The 22,411-nt window shown below is 37.1% G+C and overlaps 2 protein-coding genes across 7 annotated transcripts in view; one reads left to right on the top strand and one right to left on the bottom strand.

Annotated features, from left to right (window-relative positions):
- Nucleotides 1-22,411, bottom strand: part of LOC139693882 (uncharacterized) — a 136,819-nt gene that overhangs the window by 100,260 nt on the left and 14,148 nt on the right. For all 6 annotated transcript variants that reach the window (XM_071592226.1, XM_071592217.1, XM_071592210.1 and 3 more), the window contains exon 2: nt 12,972-13,036. The gene's annotated coding sequence lies outside the window, so the exon portion shown is untranslated. The remainder of the gene's footprint in view (nt 1-12,971; nt 13,037-22,411) is intronic.
- LOC139693858 (ejaculatory bulb-specific protein 3-like) lies at nt 7,390-9,731 on the top strand. The gene is made up of 2 exons (XM_071592170.1): nt 7,390-7,628; nt 9,167-9,731. The coding sequence occupies exons 1-2, from the start codon at nt 7,424-7,426 to the stop codon at nt 9,355-9,357; spliced, it is 396 nt and encodes a 131-aa protein (XP_071448271.1). The 5' UTR covers nt 7,390-7,423; the 3' UTR covers nt 9,358-9,731.

The following is a 22,411-nucleotide window of genomic DNA, read 5'->3' on the forward strand; positions in this document are numbered from 1 at the left end:
TGCAAAAATATTTCCATAGAGACGAACGCTAATACAGAGACTGAATTGTATAATATCAATAAATCATTCTCTACTGCGTACACGAATATCGTTAGGTGAGTCGTTCAATAAACCCTTAGGAAAAATTAGAAAACCAAATTATTCTGGGAAGATTTTTTCTCATGTTTTTAAAAAAATTTCCTTTCAGCTGGATATACTATATGTACTATCACCGCCGTTTCTCCAAAAATTACGAATTCAAAAGGTTCCCAAAATTGGGATCTGTGTTGCTGATGACCTCCTTGTTCGACGTGAATTGTTTTCCGGAGAGCCATTTTTTCAAGTTTGGAAATAAAAATTCACTGCGGGCCAAATATAGTGGATACGGTGAACGGTAATAATTTGACCTTTAGTTCCATAATATTGACCACCTAAAAACTGTGCAGGTGTGCACCCGTGATTGTCTTGATGGAGGAGATTTTTCTTTTCTTTGAGGACGATTTCTATAATAAAGACGCATAATACTCTCCATTCATCGTTTGTCCTTCAGGCATTTAATTTACTAATCGATGTAGATGATACCGCGTGAATCTCAAAAAAACCCATGCCATCACCATGTCGACCGATTTCACCGTTTCCGCCTTCTTCGGAGCCAGATCGCCTTTAGAAACCCACTATTTCAACTGTTTCTTTGCCTCTGTAGTGTAGTACGTTATGTATCTATGTTTATTCCACTGCTTTTTATCGACACAGAAACTCATTAGAATTGCGACGGAAAAGCGCCAAACCAGCCTCCGAATCAATCACATACTATTTGTGTTTATTCTCCACTAAGAGCAAACGCGGCACACAACTTGTCGAGATTTGTTCACACCCAACTTTCCGTGCAAAACTAAAAACGCTGTGACCAGTGAAATGGCTGTGGCCTGAACTATTTCGCGAACTCTGATTTGTCGATCACTCAAAACAATTTCGTAGATTATATCATTCATTTCGGAGGAAGTCATTTCCACTGGAGGTCCCAAACGATGTTCATCATTTGTGGATGTACGGTCATATTTAAACTTATTTACCCAATTGTAAACAGTCGCAAACACAGGAGCAGATGTGCCATTAACTTCATCAAACTCGGCTTTGATCTTTTTCGGCGCTAAGCCCTTTTAATAGAAGTATTTAATTACTCAATGAAACTCATCTTTTTCCATTGTCCTAAATAAACTAAAGTTTGTTGCTTCAATTTACTATGAAAATGAAACTCTGTGATGATAAAGCTGTAAATTTAACAACTTTCTAGTGAGAGATGGAGCTAACTAAAAGCAAACCTTTTCCGATACTACGAGCACCATCTCTTGAATTTTCGACAGAATAATTGAACAACCCACGTACTTTTAGTCTCGTTTACATCAGAGAGAATTTTCCCCGTAAAATCCTTAGAATGGTCGATTATGTTGTGGAAGAATTTTTATTTTTAAGTAAACATATAGAAAGGAAAAGTTTAACGAGTAAAAAAACAAATTATTATCCATATCACTTTATTAACAATCCATTACAGCACCTTAAGTGTCCATTAACATTTCTGACGCACTTTTTCAAATCGGGAACCACGAGAAGTACATATGGTATAATTTTTTTAAATCTCTACAGAGGATCAATCAGAATAATTTCTCGCATTTTTCGAATAATCTATCGCATTTTTCAACTTCAAATTTTTGTAACACGAAATTTATCAGGATACTTCAAAGTTCGAAATTTCGGTGTCCCTGGAATAATTGCAGGGGTAATAATCAATAATTACAGCAAAAATACGAGGTATTTGCGGCGCGATTTCTCGCTTTTTGCCTTCCAAAATACCCCTCCACATTTTTCAATCGTGAAAGTGCCACAAGCCTAGCAGCAAGACCCTTGAAAAGCAACGACACTAAATCTGAAGACCCCTTTGGTGGGCTCCGTGTCTCTGCCCGCTATTCCACGCTTGACCTTCATTCGGCTGCGAGGTTCCACACGGCTTCCTTAGCGGAAGGAAGACGTGTGCAAAGTTTACGCCGAAACCACGTTTAAGGTAATTGAACGAGGTCAGTGCCACCTCACTCGAATCTCAGTCAAATCTTGATAATCGAGAGTGGAAAGAAACGAGTGGACTCGGCGAGGTGGGCAGAATGTTCGCCTCGTTGAAGGCTGGCCGGATAACCTCTATCCGCGACCGCTTGAGTTTCGGAGGGATTCATTAAGCGCCTCTTTTTTGCCCGCTCGAATCGCAGTGAGGTGGTGCGTCATCATCGCTATGAGCATTTAACGTTTCTTTTGTGGACATTATGAATTCCGAGAAACCATTATCTTCTCCTCTCTTTTGCAATCGGCACATTGTCTCTGATGTTGCCTCGCAGTCCTCATTCCCCTATGGTGGTGGTTACCTATTCGTTGTTCTCGCTATTCTAATTTAAGAGGTTACATTCAGATGTCATGTAAACAACATTTTGATAAAAATATCTATACTTATACTACTCAAAGTACATTCTCACAAATTAGCATGATACGTCATTTTTTGTGTTAATTTTCATATATTTGAAATTGAAAATACAATATTTTACACACGCTCTTAAGGCGTAGGAGCACCACCATCGGAAAAATTATGGATTATAGTGTAGAAACACATGTCATTCTAACGTAAAACTATTCTCATGCGCTCAATTATATGAGAGTTGTAATATTTAACGCATAAGTACCCACTCACCTCCGTTTAAATGTTATTAATTAATTTGTAAAAATAGCATAGTTTCAAATGTTGACGTCTTTGAATTAGTCCGAAATAATTTGGAGAGTACGTTTACAAATTAAAAAGAACCTCAGTTTGCTTAAAAATCGTATACTCACATGACCTGTTTACGAACTACGCATGAATGAATATTACATATTTCTCATCACTCGTCATTCATAAATGAACAAATGTGACACATTGACTCGTACAGTCACGATTAACTCTCTTTAAGGACATTCGTCAGAGGAGATTTTCATTACCGGAAGGCACTTTATGCTAATGCCGACTAAACATAATATTTAAATGTCTTTCTTAGGACGAGATTGGGACTAAATAGTTCCAATTCCTTCCAACTATCCGTAAAAATATTGAAATGTGCTGATCAATGCAATATTTCTTGAATCAAACAAAGAGTTCATATCACATCTTTTACGTAGAGACCAAGGAACTGTTTCGTATTAATAAGACCATTACTTGCAGAATATTTTTAATGCTGCGAGAACAGAAAAATCTAAATGATTTGTGAATAAACATTTGAACATCAATTAAAAAACGAAATCCTTCAGGCTAGGCTGGTAGACCAACATAATAGTAGCTTCAGCGTACTGTGATTCCAGGGGGGACTCCCCATTCGCTCCTTCATAGATATTCTAATTTTTTTTCCAATGGGCCACCTCCGATTCCAATTCATTAAAGTACAATATTTTTAAGATAATTTTTTTCACACAATACACGAATGAGAGAGAAACTTCACACCACGAATGCTCGAAAATTCTCAGTCTCTATTTATTTAATGCAAGGAGAAAGTAAACAGAAATAAAAGTAACCATTAAAAAAAAAAAAACTACTATGAATCAAAAGAAAGTGTCACACTTCAGATAAAAGACCGTCGTTTGCGAATATAATATTTAAGATGGTAACAGTAAATAAGAGTTTAATACCAAAACCGAGGGAGCAAGAAGCAACTTAATTTAGATATACATATACAAAATCAAGGTGACGAGCTAAACGAGGAAGATTGTTGAATAAGTTTGCAAAGTTTTTCCAAGGTGATAAATTCCAACATAGAAGTTAAAGAAAGGAATAATAGCAGAATTAAGTGAGGAAACAATGAACAGATTAACGCTAACAGAGGTTTTGGAAGCGGTAGAAGGAGACGGTCACAAAAATTCTCGAGATATTTATCAAGCATTGTAATTCAGGTAATTTGAGCTGCCTTTTATCATGACATATTTGAAAATACAAGGGTAGGCTGAAAACTAATGCACACATGCTTGTAGACCACAAACAATAACAAATAGAAAGATCGATAAAACATTATATTAAAGTGCGATTCTTAAGTTTCAAAATCATATATTTATTTTTCAACATAGTCACCGTTAAGGCTAACACATTCCTCCCAGCATGTAACACGTGTTTTCATCCCGTCACTGCAAAACTCTTCCGACTTTTCTCGAATCCAGGACTTGACAGCTGCCTTCACCTCATCGTCCGAGGTGTAATGATTACCATTGAGGTTTCTCTTGAGTTGAGGAAAAAAATAAAAATCGCAAGGCGCAAGATCGAGGGAATAAGGAGGGTGTGGAATCGGTTCAAAATTCAGATTTCGCAGAGCCTCACCAGTTGCGAGCGAGGTGTGACGACGAACGTTATGTTGCAAGATTATTGGCGCCAGGCTACCTTTAACACGACAAACTCGACGTCGGAGGTGTTTTAGAGTCAGCATATACTGAGAAGAATTCACCATTGCCCCTCATTCCAGAAAATCGGTCACATAAACTCGGTGAGCATCCCATAACACAGGCAAAAGAAATTTCATCAACAATTATGGATTGTCCAGGCTCGCAACCACGAAATTTGACTACCCATCGATTTACAGTAGGCCTATAAACAGCATCGTCACCATGAACAGCCTTAAAACGACGATAAATCTCTGTAGAACTCATTCATTCAGCAGTTAAAAATTCGACAACAGAACGCTGTTTAACTTGCGTTGACATAGCACTAGAACACGTCTCCATACTTCCTCTTCTCGAAATACACTGGGTGAATGAAACGACCTCAACCCTGCGCATACATGTTGAGAGGGAATGTTAATTCCACATGCCACCAGGAGTGCTTTTGTAGGTCATTTTGTTTGTGGTCTACAAGCATGTGTGCATTAGTTTTCAGCCTACCCTCGTAAAACATAGAAAATGAAAACGACAGAACGTTTTACTTGACGCTCAAGATGCACAATATTAAATGCTGTTAAAAAAACATTTTCACGGATACTCTCTGTTTCCATGAAAATATTCTTAGCGTTCATCTTGATCGTTTAAACGTAAAACCGACCCAAGAAAGCTCGTGCATTTTATTACGCGAATTAATATATGAGACGACGGGATGAGCGATGGGTTTTCACAAAGAAAAACCACATTGACGCAATGTAACTCGTCTCACCCCCCAGTTATTAGGTTTAACCCAACTGCAACCGGTCTCTACGTTCCTCTTCCTATTTTGATTCACTATACGGGGCTACCCACAGAATCGAATAAGCGCGTAATTGAAACGCAACAGATCACACGCTTCGCAGCAGCCACGAAGGTGCTCGCTGGCGTCGAGAGGCGGCGGGAGCCCTTTCGAGGAATTACCCAGCGACGGTGAATGACGCACCCGGCCAGGACTCCCACCTCCCCCCACTATGCCTCTCCTAAGCCTCTCCCGTCGACCGAGCTGCTACAGGGTGGTGGGTGGATGCGGGCTGGTGAAGGGCGCGGCAATTGATGACGGGGAAGAGAATGAGAGGACGAAAAAGAAGCGAATGGGAATAAGATGGCACGGCAATAATGACAGAGGGGCCTACCTGCCTCACCGAAACATACCCGAAAGTCAGGGGGAGAAAAATTTATGCTTGACTAGGCACGTAGTCAGAAAAAACTAAAATACGGCTGATTTCCCGCGAAATGTATGTTTGTAAGCTCCTCAATTTTGCCAAAAATTGAAAAAATTGAGGAGCTTAAAAATTATGACAATCAGTCACTTGATACACAGATCCTTACCCACGGACGAATTTTCTTCAGCGAAAACCTTCACGAAAACAACTTTTTTGTACCAAGTCACATATTCTAGTCAAATTAATACCACGCTCTCTTTTCTATGGAAGATGAAATATATCTTCAATCCATCATAGGGCAGTATAAAGTAGGAAAATATCTAAAGAATTCAAATAGAATGGGGAACGAATTATTTCCAGTTTTTAACCATATATGTATATAAATGATTAAATATAACAGTAAAATGTTTCCTTGGGTTTTCTAATTTTAAACCATGGTCCGTAAAATTGGTATTCCATGTAACCAAAAATACTATAGAATGTATTTTACTGAATTGATAACTGCAAACTAAATATCCTGCTGCAAAAGCAGTACTTATTACTAGGCTTGATTTAAAATAATTCCTCATATTTTATTCTCATAAAAAATTTATATTCACATAAAGTAAATACCTGAGTCCTGTGCAGTGACAAAATTCTGCAAATACATTACAAGTATAAGATTGAAATTAATAATACGTATGGAAAATTTCATTATCATAACTAGGTAAATTCTCAGCTAATGCAATCATGTTAGAATGGAGTGATGGGACATTTTGTCCCGATTTTAAATGCCAATTCATTTGGTACTGAAATAACTCACCCCTAACTGCAATCGCACCATTTATTTGCGAGCAGAGTAATATTTCATGATAATTAGGAATTGTGATATTTCAATTTATATACTAATAATTTGCAGTAAAAATAAACACTTGGATTCCCGAGAATTTTATACTTTACGTACCATAGGATTGCTTAATTTTCAGTTTGAGATTTGGAAAGGGTCCAATTAACCAGAGGCAACATTGAATGTACCTAAACCATAAAACAGCCTATGATCGACTCTGTGAGGTCGTACCGTACGTCTTGATTGCCATCTCACATTACTCGATTGGCAATACACGTTGGTTTATGCAAGAAAATATCCACGTCCATTTCACAAGTCTTCCAAGCGGAAACTATACTGAAAACAGAAAAATCTTTGTCACGAACTTCGAAGAATTGAACCTTGTAGTGGAAGCCAGGACTAGGAGATACGAAAACATATTGGTAGAACGCATGGCATAATGGGACGTGCGGTAATTTTTACATAGAAGTCTTTGTTCTTTCAGAGGAAATCCTTTCGGAATGGTGAATGGGGGAGGCGGGAGAATATTTGGATGGAGCGAGCGACACCTTGGAGAAAAAGAGAGGGAAGGTAACTCTCAGCTTGAAAGACCGGATTGCAGGACGTCGGCAAAGGGGATGACGGAGAGGAGATAATGGGTGGGGAGTTCGTCAGTTGAGGGGAACACGGTAAAAACAGGAGGGATGTGGGGGAGAGATTTCAACGGCTGATAACCACAAAGGCGGGTGCGGGGGGAGAGTGTGCTCGAAGGGGTGAGTTTTCTGAGGAAGCACTGGGATGAGGGGCGCTAGGGGATCACGGGAAGCGTGGGAGAGGAGGGCGGGAAGGTCTGGGGGAGACGACGGGGACCCGGGGCGGAAGGATGGGGAAAGTCTTGTGAGAACAAGGACAACGACTCCGATTGGATGGTTAGCAGCAAAAGAACTTATGAGCAGTATAAAAGTACCCCGAGTCTCATCAGCGAGCACACTCCAGTTCGACACGAGACATGAAGAACGCAACTGCATTCCTACTCCTGGCGGGCCTGGCGGCGGTGGCGTACGCCGGCCGCATCTACCGAGACACCAAGTATACCAACAAGTACGACAACGTCAACGTGGATGAAATCCTCAGGAGTGATCGCCTTGTGAAGAACTACTTCGACTGTCTCGTCGACAAAGGACCATGCACTCCAGAGGGCTCGGAACTGAAGAGTGAGTACCTACTTAACTAAAGTCATGAAATTTCAACAAGTGAAAACTGTTCGCTCACGATTAATATTCCACGTGGGGTAATTTTTTAAGAAGTTCTTACTAAACTGTATATTAGCTACCATTACAAATGTATTGTTAGCAAGGCATTCACTAAAACGTGGTACTATTGAGAGTTAAATTTTGTCACAAATGCTCGTGCTCGCTTCTGGTCGGAATTAGGAATTCATTCTGGGCCTTTGAAAGATAAAATAATATTTTAATATAATTTTACATCATAAATTGATAAAAAGACTAAAATATTTTTACCTTGCCCAAATAATTGTCATATGCAGTTGATTTTCATATAATTAAAAAAAAATTCTGTGAAATACACAAAATATCGAGTTTTTCGTCATCGATTTAAAGTAATCAGTAGGCCATCAATATATATCCATTTATTGGCGCTAAAAAAGATAATTATGGTGTTTTTTGTCGGAGGCTAATCACTCAAAATAAAAATATAGAATAGTAAAATAAGCGAACGTGAAGCATGAGAAAAGGCTAAACTCACCTTATGCCTTCTTAAAATCAAATCATTTAATTATCATATGGATTAATGTAGTTAGTTAAAAATAGGATCTAGCGCAGTAGTATTTATCAGACCCAACCGTTGTTACATAAAATATTCCTCAACGCCTCCTTTATTGAAAAAAATTGAATCCCAGCATACTTTAAGTGGAAACTGTTACCCCACACCACTCCCTTGATGCCAATGCATTGTGGCAGTTACTTTGACAAACCAAAAAAGCCAGCAAGGAGCTACGTTTACATCAAGAATCGTCTTTTTAATGGATAAGACTTACAAAAACAGAGAAATATCAATACGCCAAAATTCACTGAATCTCATTTAGCATCGCTCCAATTTTTTTTATAGAAATCAAGTTTAATGCTTGAATACATGTAATATGTTTAGTGGTCCAGAACTGCTCATATTCTCCAGACCATAATTGTTAATAAATAAAAAACTTCGGTAATATACATGGCAAATTAAGCCTACATATCACTTCTCCTAGGTTCCATTTGTTTATTATATGTTCGAATTAACACATGAATTAAATGTTCACTTTCCATGAAGTTGTATGGCATGTATGGTAAAATAATATCTTTCGTAACATATCTTCCGTTTCATTAGGAAAATAAGTAGAGTGGTACTACTTCACTGGAGGGAGAGTGAATGCCAGATATTTTTCAGTGGGAAAATGTAGCCTAAATCATACCTCCCTAATTACTAAAATGACTCCAAAGTTTCCTCCTCAATAACATGCAGCTTTTGGTTTTGACGAATATAACTCATAATGAGCCAACATTACTTCCAAGAAATATGTGCAATCGTTGGTGATTCAAATTACAAAATCCGTAAAATTCTATTTATCTCGTTTTTATGATCATGGATCAAGTTCAAAGTAAACCACGATTTTATAACCCACCTTAAGAAAAATATTATGCTCATTTGTCTGCGAAATTTCATTTTCTTTTTTTTTCTTCTTTTTTCCTTGCAGAGAGCATCCCCGATGCCTTGAAGACTGAATGCGCAAAGTGCACCGAGAAACAGAGGGAGAAGGCAGAAAAGGTCATCCGCCATTTGATTGACAAGAAGCCAGAGATGTGGGCACAACTGGAGGCCAAGTGGGACCCCAATGGAGAATACAGGAAGAAGTATGAAGCCGAGTACAAGAAGATTAAGAATTAGAGAGAAGACGAGCGTTGAAGTCACCCGTGTGCCTCCGAGGTAGACATGTGTTGTCCACGAAGAACCACGGATTTGAGCGAACTTTGCAACCTTCTGAGGGAAGAGAGCTGAACAATCCTCTTTAGAGGTGGTGCCGGTGATGATAATTCACTTTAAGACAGCACAATTTCACGCGTTTCTATAAAAACAGAGGTATCCATTCCTCTTCACCGTTTATCTTCAGGAAAGAAACACCATTAAAAAAATAAACCAAACCAAAGGTTATGGACGTGTGTTTAAACTTATCTAGTGGTATGTGTGCCTTTGATTAACTTTAACTGGAAACTGTTGTTGACTCTAATAAATGTTTCTTTTAATAAATGAAACAACTCCTATGTTTGCACTTAATTTTATCTTCAACGGTGAGTTACCCATATTCGCTGTAAATGACTGCATGATTCATTTCGTAGCCATGCTAATGATGGTGTACTAATTTTATTTGAATGAATGTTTAGTCAGTAATTTTCTTGCTATCAATGCCTTCAATAATGATAGATTATCTGATTTCTTTCATATTATATATTCTTTAGTTTCACAGTACAGTTGACAACTTGATGTACAAAAAGTTAATATTTTCAAACGTCATATGTTTACTGATTAATATACTTTACATCGTGATTTCAAATGCCAATGCATAAAAAAAAGCCTTCAATGATAGCAAAATACAGCCAAATTCTGGCAGAAACAGTACTCATACTCGTATGATCATAGAGATGAACCTTGTAGAGTTTATTCCTGTATTTTCGGGAATCTACCGTACTTCAAATTTACTTTTGCAAATTACCTCCTCCCGCATTTATCTTTGCCTATATGCCCCTTTCTCCTTTATTTGTGTTAAGTATGCAACATTTTTCACATCAAGAATTTATTTTTGCCACTTAAGAGCCTCCGTAATTGAAAATATGGCATTAACTTCACAAGGGAATTAAAGCTCAATTTTCAAAAAAATAATTTTTTCCTTATGGCGAAGACGTTTTAAATAATCCGATTTAAGAGGCTGAAATTCCTCAATTTATTTTACCCAACTATTAAAATAGTTAGCAAATAAAAAAATACATTAGTTACGCTACAAGATAACGCTTATCACAGTAATTTCACAATCTGAACTTCTCAAATTCATTATTTCAATTATATCAAATTCAATCTGAACTTCTCAAATATTCTTAGCTAGTGGTGGTGGCGATGGGGGAGAAGTAAGCTCTCATGAAAACCTCAGGTTTATAAGCACTTTCCTTTAGAGTGGTCTGTAAACGAAATATGACTCTTGTGACGACGGTAATAACTTTAAAAATACAATATGAAAAAAGATGACTCAATGCTTGTTTTCTGAGAAAAAAATGATGAAGCACTCCGTTGAAAACGTTTCGACATTCAATTTCCATATTGCACACATGGTTGCGCCTCGAAGCGTAGTAACGACAAAGTGCGTCCAAAAAGATTACTTTCTGACGTAGAGCAGCTATTAAACTCGTGAATTACTGTTTCAAACAATTAACAGGCCCAAAAAGTTACAATGTAATCACTAAGAAAGCATGATAGAGCGGAAAATTAAGAGAAATATGCAAATATACTACAATAATGATTACGAGTTAAAATGATACCAGGGATAGAAGAAATGTAAAGCTACAAATAAAGACAAACTGGGGAATGAACTCGAACATATTGATATAAATATCGACACAGGTTGATAATTCCGTGTCTTGGAATGTATTTGAAAAAATATACAGGAATAAGGATGAATTATAGAGAATACTACATAGAGGGGTGATGAATTCCCATCATAACACCACTGAACGATTGAAATGATTTTTAGCAAAAGGCTATGCATTTATACCGGGAGTAACGACCGAATCATATTAAATGACTTACGAAACATAAAACATTACCATTTTTAACCGAAAAATATCGCTTTAACATTCAACTAACTTTTCCTCAGAAATCCCTAGGATGTTCCTGAATTGAATGCACACCCTAGGGGAGGGAAAATGTTAAATCTCTGATTTCACAACAAGAAGTAATACCATGGAAGGGACCATATACAATAAAGAAACAAGAGTTGTGAATCACAAACTCTCATTAGAATGGTAGAAAGCTTTATCTCTGATTATGACAGCAGAGCGATGAGATTAGCCGATAGCCAATCACTGTGTTTAATTAAGCACAAAGCGGATAAAATCTTTTAAAACTACAATTCTGCTTTTCTGTAGACGTTCTGGAAAAGATGATTACAATATGCTACGAATGAGATACATTAATAGAAGTGAAGAATATGTGAAAACTACATCTATGAAGTCACTATGAAATTCTAACCAGATGTAATCAGATTTATTTTCATGCTAAGTTTACATGAATTGCCCAAGGAATGTGAGCCACTACGGTATAACGCATAAAACTGTTCCATGTGCCTATTATAATGACGTAATGAAGTGGGAAACCACCTGATATTGGATTGGGAAGCCATTAAGGTGAGATCGATCCGGTTTGTGCGCAACTTGAAAATAATACGATGACTCAAGGTCCTTCGCTGTGCAAAAGAGAAAAAAGTGGATTTCAAAGATAAAAATGAATATAAGAATACAACACCTTGTTGCTGAAATGGAACAAGCGAAAGTTACATTGAACCTGTTTAGAGATACCAATGGGAAAGGTTTTTGACACTACCACTAACATATAAACTATCTCCAAGCTTAAGTCCCCAATCACGAAAGAAGGTGGCGTAAATCCCATTTAAATTCCGCACAATAAATCCTTCACTTAAAAGCCCCTGGCGGACGCTAATTTTAAGTGAAGTCCAACGATTAGGGCAATTGTTTTAGTTTTTAGGATCCTCAAAATATTATCTGACAAACTCCGACACTAAGGAAGAAAATAAATTCAGACTCTTCTTTCTTTAGCACTTTTCATGGCTGGAAATATATCGTCATTTTGGGAGGGTAAGTGGGATTTATTCCCACCACGGCGCGCTGTTTAAGTATTCTAATATTGACGTAAAAGATTACAGCATAATGATTAATCTAAACCGAAAACCCAGCGAAAAAATCGAATGAGGTAATCTTTTGCGAAGCAAAAGATGATTGCTTTGACATTGAGAATTCTCATTTACTATAAGAAAAGATTTCTGAGTCGACAAGTGGAGACCGGGTATTCAAGCCGAGCGAAAATGAAACTGGTTCTAAGAAAAAAATTGAAAAGGTGACTCGCTGACGCAACACGAGGGCACTGGGTCTGGCCGACATCTTCCAGTGCCGCAATTCTGGACTTTATTTTTAAGAAATAAACGGGTGGTTCCAGGGACTACTATTATTTCACAATTTTCATACTGCGGGACAGATAAAAAATAAAGATTTCAAACTTGAAATGAAGAACAAAGAAGTACTGCGAAAGATATCTCATTACACATAGTTTCAGAGAGATGTCGGTAATGAACATTGAAATAAGAGAAAATAAAGGAGTAATAGCATTAAGTAATCCATATTGATCTATTTTTATCTGATTTACTCCAGATTTGTTATATCAAACAGATAAAAAAAGGAGAAGAAACGGAAGTACGTCATAGTGTTCCAGCAACACCCTACCGTGAAATTTCCAATCGATGAGGACTTGGAGAATTGGGTTGCCTGCTTGCAGGGAAATGGTCAGCCTGGAACAAAAAAAAGCATAGTTGGAATTAATGATTTCCCACCAATCTTTTACGCTCATTCACATTTTTCTTACGATAAAGTGTAAATCAGTCCTCGAGAAGGGATTTGAACATGCTACCTTCACGGTTAGCCGGTAAGCAATCTACTGGCGGAACGAGCGGTGTTTTTTCATTATTATTTCTGGAACAAGGATCGAATAGGGTTAAAATCTTATCTCCTCTTTGTTACACTAGTTCTTTGGCTTGTAAATGAAAAGGGAAAATGTGGATAATTTGAGAAATAAAACAGAGCATTTGTTCCCGCACATAAGCAGGAAATTTTTATTTATATCACCTATGTTAGTAGAGATTTTTTTAATAGAAAGCTGATCCGTTGATTCGAATTCTTGGGAGGATTGGGAACAACTAGAATGGATGCAATAAATTAAATGCAACGTGGCAATTGCCCTTATATTATCAGGAGGATCGATATATCACTGTATAGCAAAACCGAGATGCCCAAGACAAATCTTTGCCACTCACAAAAAACGTAGGGCGATTGAAAATACAAAAGCCTAATTATAATATAGAGTAGCCGAAAAGCTACAAGCTATCCTGCCTTGTTTTGATCAATTCGCAGTTAATTCAGTGAATTTGAAAGATTAAATTTTGTTATGGCATTTCCGACAGTTTCTTTGGAAAATTTGCCAATGTCCACAATTGAATGAAATTTTATTCAATTCAGGAGCCGCAACTCAGTTGCCGTAGTTCTTTCTTCCCAATTCTTACTTTCGGTATTATAGCCAGTCAGGTAAGACACGATGAATTGAGCCAATTACCAAGTATTTTGTGACGACAAAAAGAGGAAGAGATAAACCCAGAAAAACGTAAAATCTTATTACAACACTATCAATATTAAAATGCCACTTTATCATTATATTATTACAATATCACTTTTAAATGGTTGCGTAGTTCTCAAAACAATTTTGCGCAAATAGTAGAAACACGCATTTTACTATTTCACCTTCGATGAGTTAAAGTGCATGCGGTTGAAATACAGTGCAAGAGAGATACTTTCGGAATCAAGATCCTTAGTTCGAATCCTGCATAGTTTTATTTACAAAAACGAGCTTTTTTAGTACATTTATTTTCCAACAGAGTGCGTAGCTTACCAGGGGACTCGGAGCATGTTCTTGAGGGACAGCGCCATCAACAGTAGAACTAAATGAAGGACGGTATGTAATTCAAAAACATTCAGGAGGCTATTTTGTTTCCAAATCGGAGGATCGTCGACTTTACTCGCTTCTTAAAAGGTATACAACTTAGTGGATGTTAGTATGTCAAAAAGCATGTGCCTTGAGAGTTTTTAAATACACACATATATTTGGTCTTCTTAACTAAAGCACTCTCCGCAGCTTAAATGGAATTTAAATGGTGAAAGTATGACATTTGGTAATTTGTGAAAGTAGCAAGTAAGCTTGAAATTTATACTAAGTAATGAAACAGTTAAGATATAATCAAGGGTCATATACAGCTAAAACAATCAACAAAACTAAAATAAAAAATTAATTAACGAAAAACAATTAACAACCCTAACTAACACCTTAAGTGGAACCTAAAAATATGAAATGACCCAATTTCGTTTTGTACCAATGTTATCCGTGTAATAAGAATGAAGAATATGTTGTCATCAGTTACTGATAGTATCAGAATGTAAAATTATTAATTAAAATTGGCGAATTTGTTTGAAAATTATCAATTGGCGATAATTTTCAAACAAATCATAATTTGAAATCGTCTCTGGGGTATCGCATCGGCCTGATTATAACAGCAACAACCGAGCTAGTTGGAGTTAACTGGAAGACAGATATAAAGAATTGAGAACAGTCGGCAGACTTTCGTGCCCTCTTGCTTGCCTTTAAAGTTCTTCAGTATTATTTTTGGAGGGATTCGAACGATAGTGTTGTGGTCGTATGGCCTGAAAGCCATTGCAAATGTTGAAAAGGGCCTCTGATTTTGGCCAAATGACTATATTATTTTTGAAGTGATTTCATATGGCGAAAGTAAGAAATAAGTTCTTCAGTGCTGGTTGGGTAATACATAAACCGGTAATTAGATAACCAATATTACAAAAGCAGACTTTTACATCTTCCAACACTCATGATTCAAGTTGCCATTCTACATGTAATTTTTTATAACCAGTTCAACCAAAATGGGATATTCTAAAGTTATTTTTTACGTACATCTTCGGGTACCAAACTAATATTGCGTTATTCCTTAAATTTGTCCCTTAACTTATCCCTTTTGTGGTGATTAAGAACAAACTTGTTCATCCGAAAATGCATGTTCATCCAATTTCTTCTCCCTTTAACTGCTAACCTTTCGCGGATTTTGTTAGTTCCCAATCAAGGACCCGACAAACTTAAGGCTCGTAGTTCGGAGAGGTCTTGTTTTGTTTTCTCAATTGATTAATGTTCAATGTTAAACCTGTAAAGATTAAGCCTGAGGGACGTCAGAAATGACCTGTGCAGAATGTAGCATGACTTAGGATCGCAAGGTGGTGTTGAGGCTTAACACTGGCTCCCTGAGGAGGAAGTAAAAGTACGTATTAGAAATAGAATGTCTGGGTAGGTTTGATTGACCTCAGAAGTTCTTAAGGGAGCAATATTGGGGAACTAATATGTTTAGTTTACAAGACATGGTGTCCGATTCCTATCGTGATGAGGATAAGAATTCACCAAAAAATGAATCTTGTATAGGAAAATATTTAATGAAAATGGAGCTACTGTGGAAGCACCTGGATAATATTTCTGAGGGGATTAGATCGAATAAAATGAGAAAAAGCGCTAATGAGGGAACAACAATGAATTAACACCGTCAAAAAAATGGAACGGTATAAAAAAATCAAATGTAAATAATAAAGAGAATCAATAACCAAGGACTTCGGGAGGAGAATCCATGCTAAACATTTTGCCGGCAAGACATGCAACAATCTCCATTACGCCTTTCCCAAGTGCATGCTAATCACATTACTATTGTCGTTTTCCAAATAGAAAGTTTTCGTCGTACAGACAATGAAAAAAAAATATTAGTCGGTTAATATTTATTCTCAACTACCATGGTTTCACTACTGCGTGGTATCATCACCATCACTCATCTGTTGATTTCATGCAGTAGTGAAACCATGGTAGTTGAGAATAAGTATCATTTGTGCAATTTCTGCGTTTCATTTCGTCTGTACGAGGGAAAAATTCCACCAAGTAACGGTTACAGTTTCGAAGAAAGTTTCCTCTTTTCCACTGGGGTCCCATGTGCTCGCGTAAAAAATTTGCCTGATGGCAGCAATGTATGCTTCTCCTATCGGATTTTTTGCGCCACTTTTAAATTACTCATTGCAGTACAGATAGTGAGCCCAATGTGAAAGAGAAATTGAAATGAAACCCTATACAGGATAAGAGGAATGTTAATCAATTAGAAATACATGGACGGTCCTTTACGGGGAAGATGGCCGATGTTGTTGGATAAAATAGATACTAGTGAGAAAAAACACAGTGAAACAGTCCTTAAATCGAGACCAAGTGAAGTCCAGTGGCTATTTTTTTTCAAAATATAAGTGAAATGATTGCAATTTCGGACTAGCATATCAGCTCATTGATTCAAAAATCACCTGCCACAAATTTCTCTATTTTCATAAATAGAGCAAAGTGGGCAGGAAACCATTCTTGAACTCTGGGCTCCAATAATCCTTGTCCCCAGTAATAAATGCATTACACTTTTTAAATAACCCATATTCCTACCTGTTTGTATATACTAACACCGAATGATAAACATGTATCTCTTGAATTTCAACGGATAGTTCTGAGAGGAGCCCTTTCAAAATACTAGGGATAAAAAACTAAATTTCTCCTTTCTAATACTGGCTTCTCACTTCCGCAAGATAGGAAGTAAAGAGCAGAAACATATATATACACACATACTATATATATACATATACACATATACATTGAAATTGGTAAATTATGCTGCCACATCCGGTAAAAACGTACGCGCTAATATTTGTCAAGTATTTTTTTCCAAATTTCGGATAATTCGCATAGTTCCCGAGCGGCAGACTCCGTGCGATCTTGCGTTCTGCCTAGAGCAGGACTTAATGCCCATCAAGCCATCCAACTATGCCCTTGACCAATTTGGGAGGAGCCGCTAAAGGTGAGGCGTGTTTTTACTCAACGTGCCTTTTTGTGTAATATCTCAGGTCAGAGAACCTTAAAAATAACATGAAAAAAATCTTTGAAATAGGAGTCAAGGGCTCCGCAATTGAATACTGCATGTAAGGTGGAAATCATGGAATAATGACCGAATTTCGGGATTGCGCCATAGCCCATTGAAGATTTGCTACAATTATACTCCACTCTCCTCACTTTCAGATGACTTCGACAAGCCCCCTTCCGATTCGACGGTATAAAAATAACATTCGAGTAACGATAGACAATGATTGAAAGGAATGCAACGTTTGCAAATATTTGACAATTTTTCAAACTAACTCCAGCTTGATCATTGCTTTTTAACGTGGACCTACGCCGCACGGGAGGGGAGGAGTAATAGAATATTTTGAGCGGAAATTAAAATACAAAGCTTGTTTTCATCTTGCTTAAAGTCCCTACTCATATGATTTTGTATCAACTTGGGTGGAAATAGCACGTAGTTGGTAAACTAAAAAATTATCTAAAATTAAATTAATAGCTCTTAGGATTTTGTGGTGTATTTTTTCTGAGATAAACCAACCCCAATAATATACGGCAACTTTAACAGCATTATGTTGATTCATATTTCCCTCGCCTTATATTGAGCTTCTTCAGGTGCATATTACCTAATTGTCGCAGCTAGTTTCGCCGTTTTATTGTACGAGCATACCCCTCTGGAATCTTCCTCTTTCTGATCGTTATCTCTAATGGAAGCTGCCACGTCTGGAAATACTGATAATAAATCAAATAACATGGTCAAGTAACAACTGACAGAAGAAAAACATTAGCAACAATAACGGCAGTGAGAGCCAATGATCAGTGAGAGAAGGAAATGAAAGGTGTAGTATATGCGATGGAAAAATAAGCGGCAACAGTTGGATCGCTCCTTATAATGCGTGCTGTAACATGGAAGACACGTAATGCTCTATACATGCAGTCACACTCAAAAGCCACCATACAATCATCAAATCCCCGCGAAAGCCTCTGATCTACGATCCCGAAATATTTCGTACAGATATCGTTTTAAATTTTCATGAATCCTTAGTATCCGTGTATAATTTCTATTCTCATGCGTATACATACGGGTGTCAACATTTAGGATTTCTTAGAGAGCTCCCGATAGATCCCGGCTTGGTTGTTTTTGTTTTTATAATTTAGCATTCATATGGTTCTTTTTGTTAAGTATATTATCAAGTAAATAGGGTCAAAAGAATCGAAATTTTCATTTATGAAGCGGTGAAAACTTAGAATACGTAATTCGGCAGGCAATAAATTTAGATCCTTGTAGAAGTAGGTCACTTTTCCTTCAGTGGAAAACCGGTATTCAATCAGATGACTTCGCATTAAATGTTTTCCAAATCGCGTCCTCTTGCCAAGTCTGAATGTTGATAAAAAAAGGAAAATCTTTACACCTAACGATGGTATTTAGTCGAAACGGTGAGACTCTTTTTACAAATTCTCCATCCCTTTGGTTTAAGCCAGCACTACAAAAGACAATGAGACATCCATTTTTTTTAGCAGAAATTGGGCAGCGGAAATATTTCTCAAGATACGCCTTCATTAGCCTTCGATGAGAGGAAGGGCTGGACGTTAATTGACGTAACTTGATGTTTTCTCGGAAATCAATAAGTATTCATGGGAACTGCGATATTTTTCAATTGTTTCCCATAGAATGACTTGGAAGTAGCTAAGTGAAAGTGAAAGGTTCGCTCGGAAAAGAATTCCCTCACATTTCTAAAATAAAGTAAATAATACGAGGAAGAATAGGTAATTAATCTCGAAAAAAAATTAAAATTAATTAAATAAGAAATATGATCAATGGTTGGTACGTATTTTCGTGAAGATAAAACGCAAGAAGCATTCCTTGCTCATTTCAAAGCATGTTGGCTGATTCCTCAACAAACGCATTCTCTACCGAAAATACGCAAGCAATACTTACATTAAATGATACATTATAAATTGTGCAGTAAGGTTTACAATAAAATTATTAGGACCTTATTTAACACTGAATACCAACCACGGATACAAAATTCAAATGCGTTAAACGCAAAAATAATATAACAATCCCTACCTGAAACTATTGATCGAAATGCAAGATGTGCGTTCGAATTACGGAACGCAGTTCCCATGGCCATGTTGGGGAGGTCCATCCTCTGGAGGGATGGGAAAGGAAGGAGGAGAAAGGGGGATAAAAGGAGGGAGAGATAAATGGAAATTAAGTATTGGTTTCCCATCTACTTTTTTTTGTTAATCTTCAATCACATGGTCAACAATCATAACTTATCATTAATTAATCTTATGTATACTTTTTGGTCATAATGTAACCCATATTCATTCACAGTTAAACTGAAAGACATTTTTGTAGTAACTAACTAATATTTTTAACGCAATGATTATTGTCTATTCCCATTCATACCAGGCATGAGGATGTGTAAAGACGCATTAGGTACACAATTACTCTCTTACATGTGTCTGTAAGCGATTTGTATTAACACAAGTACATTATTATTAAAAAAAGGAAAGAGAAATGCATTGATACTCACAGAAATCGTTTATCCTCATTTTTCAAGGTTAATGAATACAATACTTGAGCTATCCTTCAACCTTGAAAGCCCTCATCAAGACTTTCTAGATATCGCCCATGGCGATATGACTTGCACATGTACCCGCATGCGTCTCCGTAACTTCTTTTTGGAGTTCACGATAGTGAGTTATTTTAGTTAGAATCCTCTGACAGAAGCAGCAAGCAAAAGTGACACACAGAGTTCAACACTTTTGAAGAATGACCTTCGAATTCTTTGAGCCGAAATTCGTGGAGATAACTCAGTATGAGGGTACACAATTAACAAGCAACATCATTTATATTATAATTATGACTCAATATCATTTTTTAGTCCCTACTACTTCAAGCACGGAAAATGAACTAAATAATTCCACGTTATATTTTATACAGACATTTAAGATCCCCATAATGACGGAAATTAACCGTCTATGGCAAAACAAGAATTTGAATGAATCAATGATTTTAAGTATGGAAGGGGTAATACATTTTAAATGTATATATTGTCTAATTCTGATCATATTCATAGCTATTTCATTCTTCAAGCCAACATTTCACCGTGAAACAAAGCTATTTCAGCAGAAAAATAAAAATTACAAGGTGAGATACATTCACGGGAGTAGAGCTCTCATGGATAAATTAGTTCATAAAATTCAACGTTTCAGCCGAGTCCATTCATATTAGTTGGAGTACTACAGAAGATTAATATGTCTTAAACTTTAAGGCAAATCACACTGCTTTCCGGGGTTCCAAACTTTCAAGGCGATGCTAATGCACGAGAGTTAGGTGGTTCATACACACAATATTTTCGATCAACGAAGTTTTTTTACATTCAATGAAAGGATTAATGTCAACAGTTTTGCATGATTTCGCACCTGAAAATACCTCGCACCCACACTTTCTACCACCTGCCTCCACGGATTATTAATCATACTCTTACACACCTCTGGTGTTTCACCGACCAGAGGCCTTTTCATTTTATCTCCGTTTGATGATTCTCCACAGGTGATCGAGTAGGGCATAGAATAGATTCACATCCGGTCGGATACCATATACCGACATGTGGGAACAACCAACTGCTTCAGCGTTCCTTGCATTACCTTGGCCCACCACCTAATCAAAATAACCGAGAAAATTCTCGAATCCACCAAATAGTATAAAAGTAATTAGGATTTTCATTAACTTACTATATTTATTGATGATTGAATGGAAATAAATTGCTCGTGATGAAATATATTACATGATCTACACAAATTAAAGACTTCTACCGATCTGCGAGAAATATTTTCACACCAGAGGGATATAGCACACATTCTTATCCATGTCTATTGAAGCCAAAAAAAAAAGCTTTATCTCTGGTTTTTTTAATTGATGAAAATGACAGTGCTTGAAAATACCGTCAATATTTCTTATAGAAGACAATAAGCAGGCTTCAGAGAAAATTAAAACGTAAAACTATTATATGGATTAATAATAGAGAATATTAGCAGAAGATATAATTTTTAATAAACGGCGTACGTTTTAACTCACAATGTGATATTCTGGTACAAAAACATATGTAGTAGGAGACTACGATGAATACGAATATAAGAAAAGTGCAAAAATTCTCTTTTTTTAAATATGAGTTCTTTCTAAAACATCATGCCGGAAACAGGAAAAAAATATGGGCGCTCGCTAATTCCATACCTGTAACCCGAATTTACATGGTCCGGGTTAAATGACATCATATGTAATTCGGTGGGTGTCGAAGCGTGCTCAGGAACGGCTTTAACTTGACTTCTTAAAAGATGCAACTAATAAATAAATAAATATATATTCACAATGTGTACATAAATATGTATACACACACACACACACACACATACGAGGGTCATCCGGAAAGTAGTACCCGTTCGTGAAATAAAGACACAAAAGTAAATATTAACAAACATAAAAAATTTTATTTGAAAGAGGATACTTTAAACTACTTCTCAACATAATCTCCAAGCAAATTAAGGCATTTGTCATAACGTGTGACAAGTTTCTGTATTCCTGCTGCATAGTCCTTCGCCGCCAGCTCATTGAGATACGCGAGGGACCCATCTTGCACAAATTTTTGCATAATGCAGATGGTGTTTAACAATTTCATGAACAATTGTTCGAGAAACATTGGGAAAATGCTCACAGATGTCATCAATTGTGACGCGCCGATCGTTCCTCACGAATTCGTCAACTGAGCTCACCAGTTGGTCTGTAATGACAGACGGTCTCTCCGAACGCTCATCGTCGTGTGTGTTCCCCCTCCCCATGTTGAAGTTGCGACACCACCGCCGAACAGACGACTCGTCCATTACATTGTCTCCATACACCTCCTTTAATTGGCGATGAATATCACATGGGCGAACGTTTCTTGCATTGAGGAATTTAATCACTGCCCTCACTTCACAACTGGCGGCGTTCTCAATTTTTTTAAACATTGTAAACAATCACAGAAACAACACAGGCAATGCTAGCGTCACGCAACTTGGCTCAGAGAAGGCAGACAAGCCACTGAAGCTATCTGACCTCGTCCAGCGGCTACTCGCGTCGTCAGCACTTCATGCGGCACGAACGGGT

The sequence above is a fragment of the Hetaerina americana genome, unplaced genomic scaffold, assembly GCF_022747635.1.
Source record: "Hetaerina americana unplaced genomic scaffold, ioHetAmer1.1.p SCAF_1, whole genome shotgun sequence".
Lineage (NCBI taxonomy): Eukaryota > Metazoa > Arthropoda > Insecta > Odonata > Calopterygidae > Hetaerina > Hetaerina americana.

What these genes read in the sequence shown, in the direction of transcription:
- LOC139693858 (XM_071592170.1), top strand. Translation starts at nt 7,424, where the DNA reads ATGAAGAACGCAACTGCATTCCTACTCCTGGCGGGCCTGGCGGCGGTG. An exon ending in AGAGGGCTCGGAACTGAAGA is followed by an intron (nt 7,629 to 9,166) that starts GTGAGTACCTAC and finishes TTTTCCTTGCAG; the next exon opens with AGAGCATCCCCGATGCCTTG.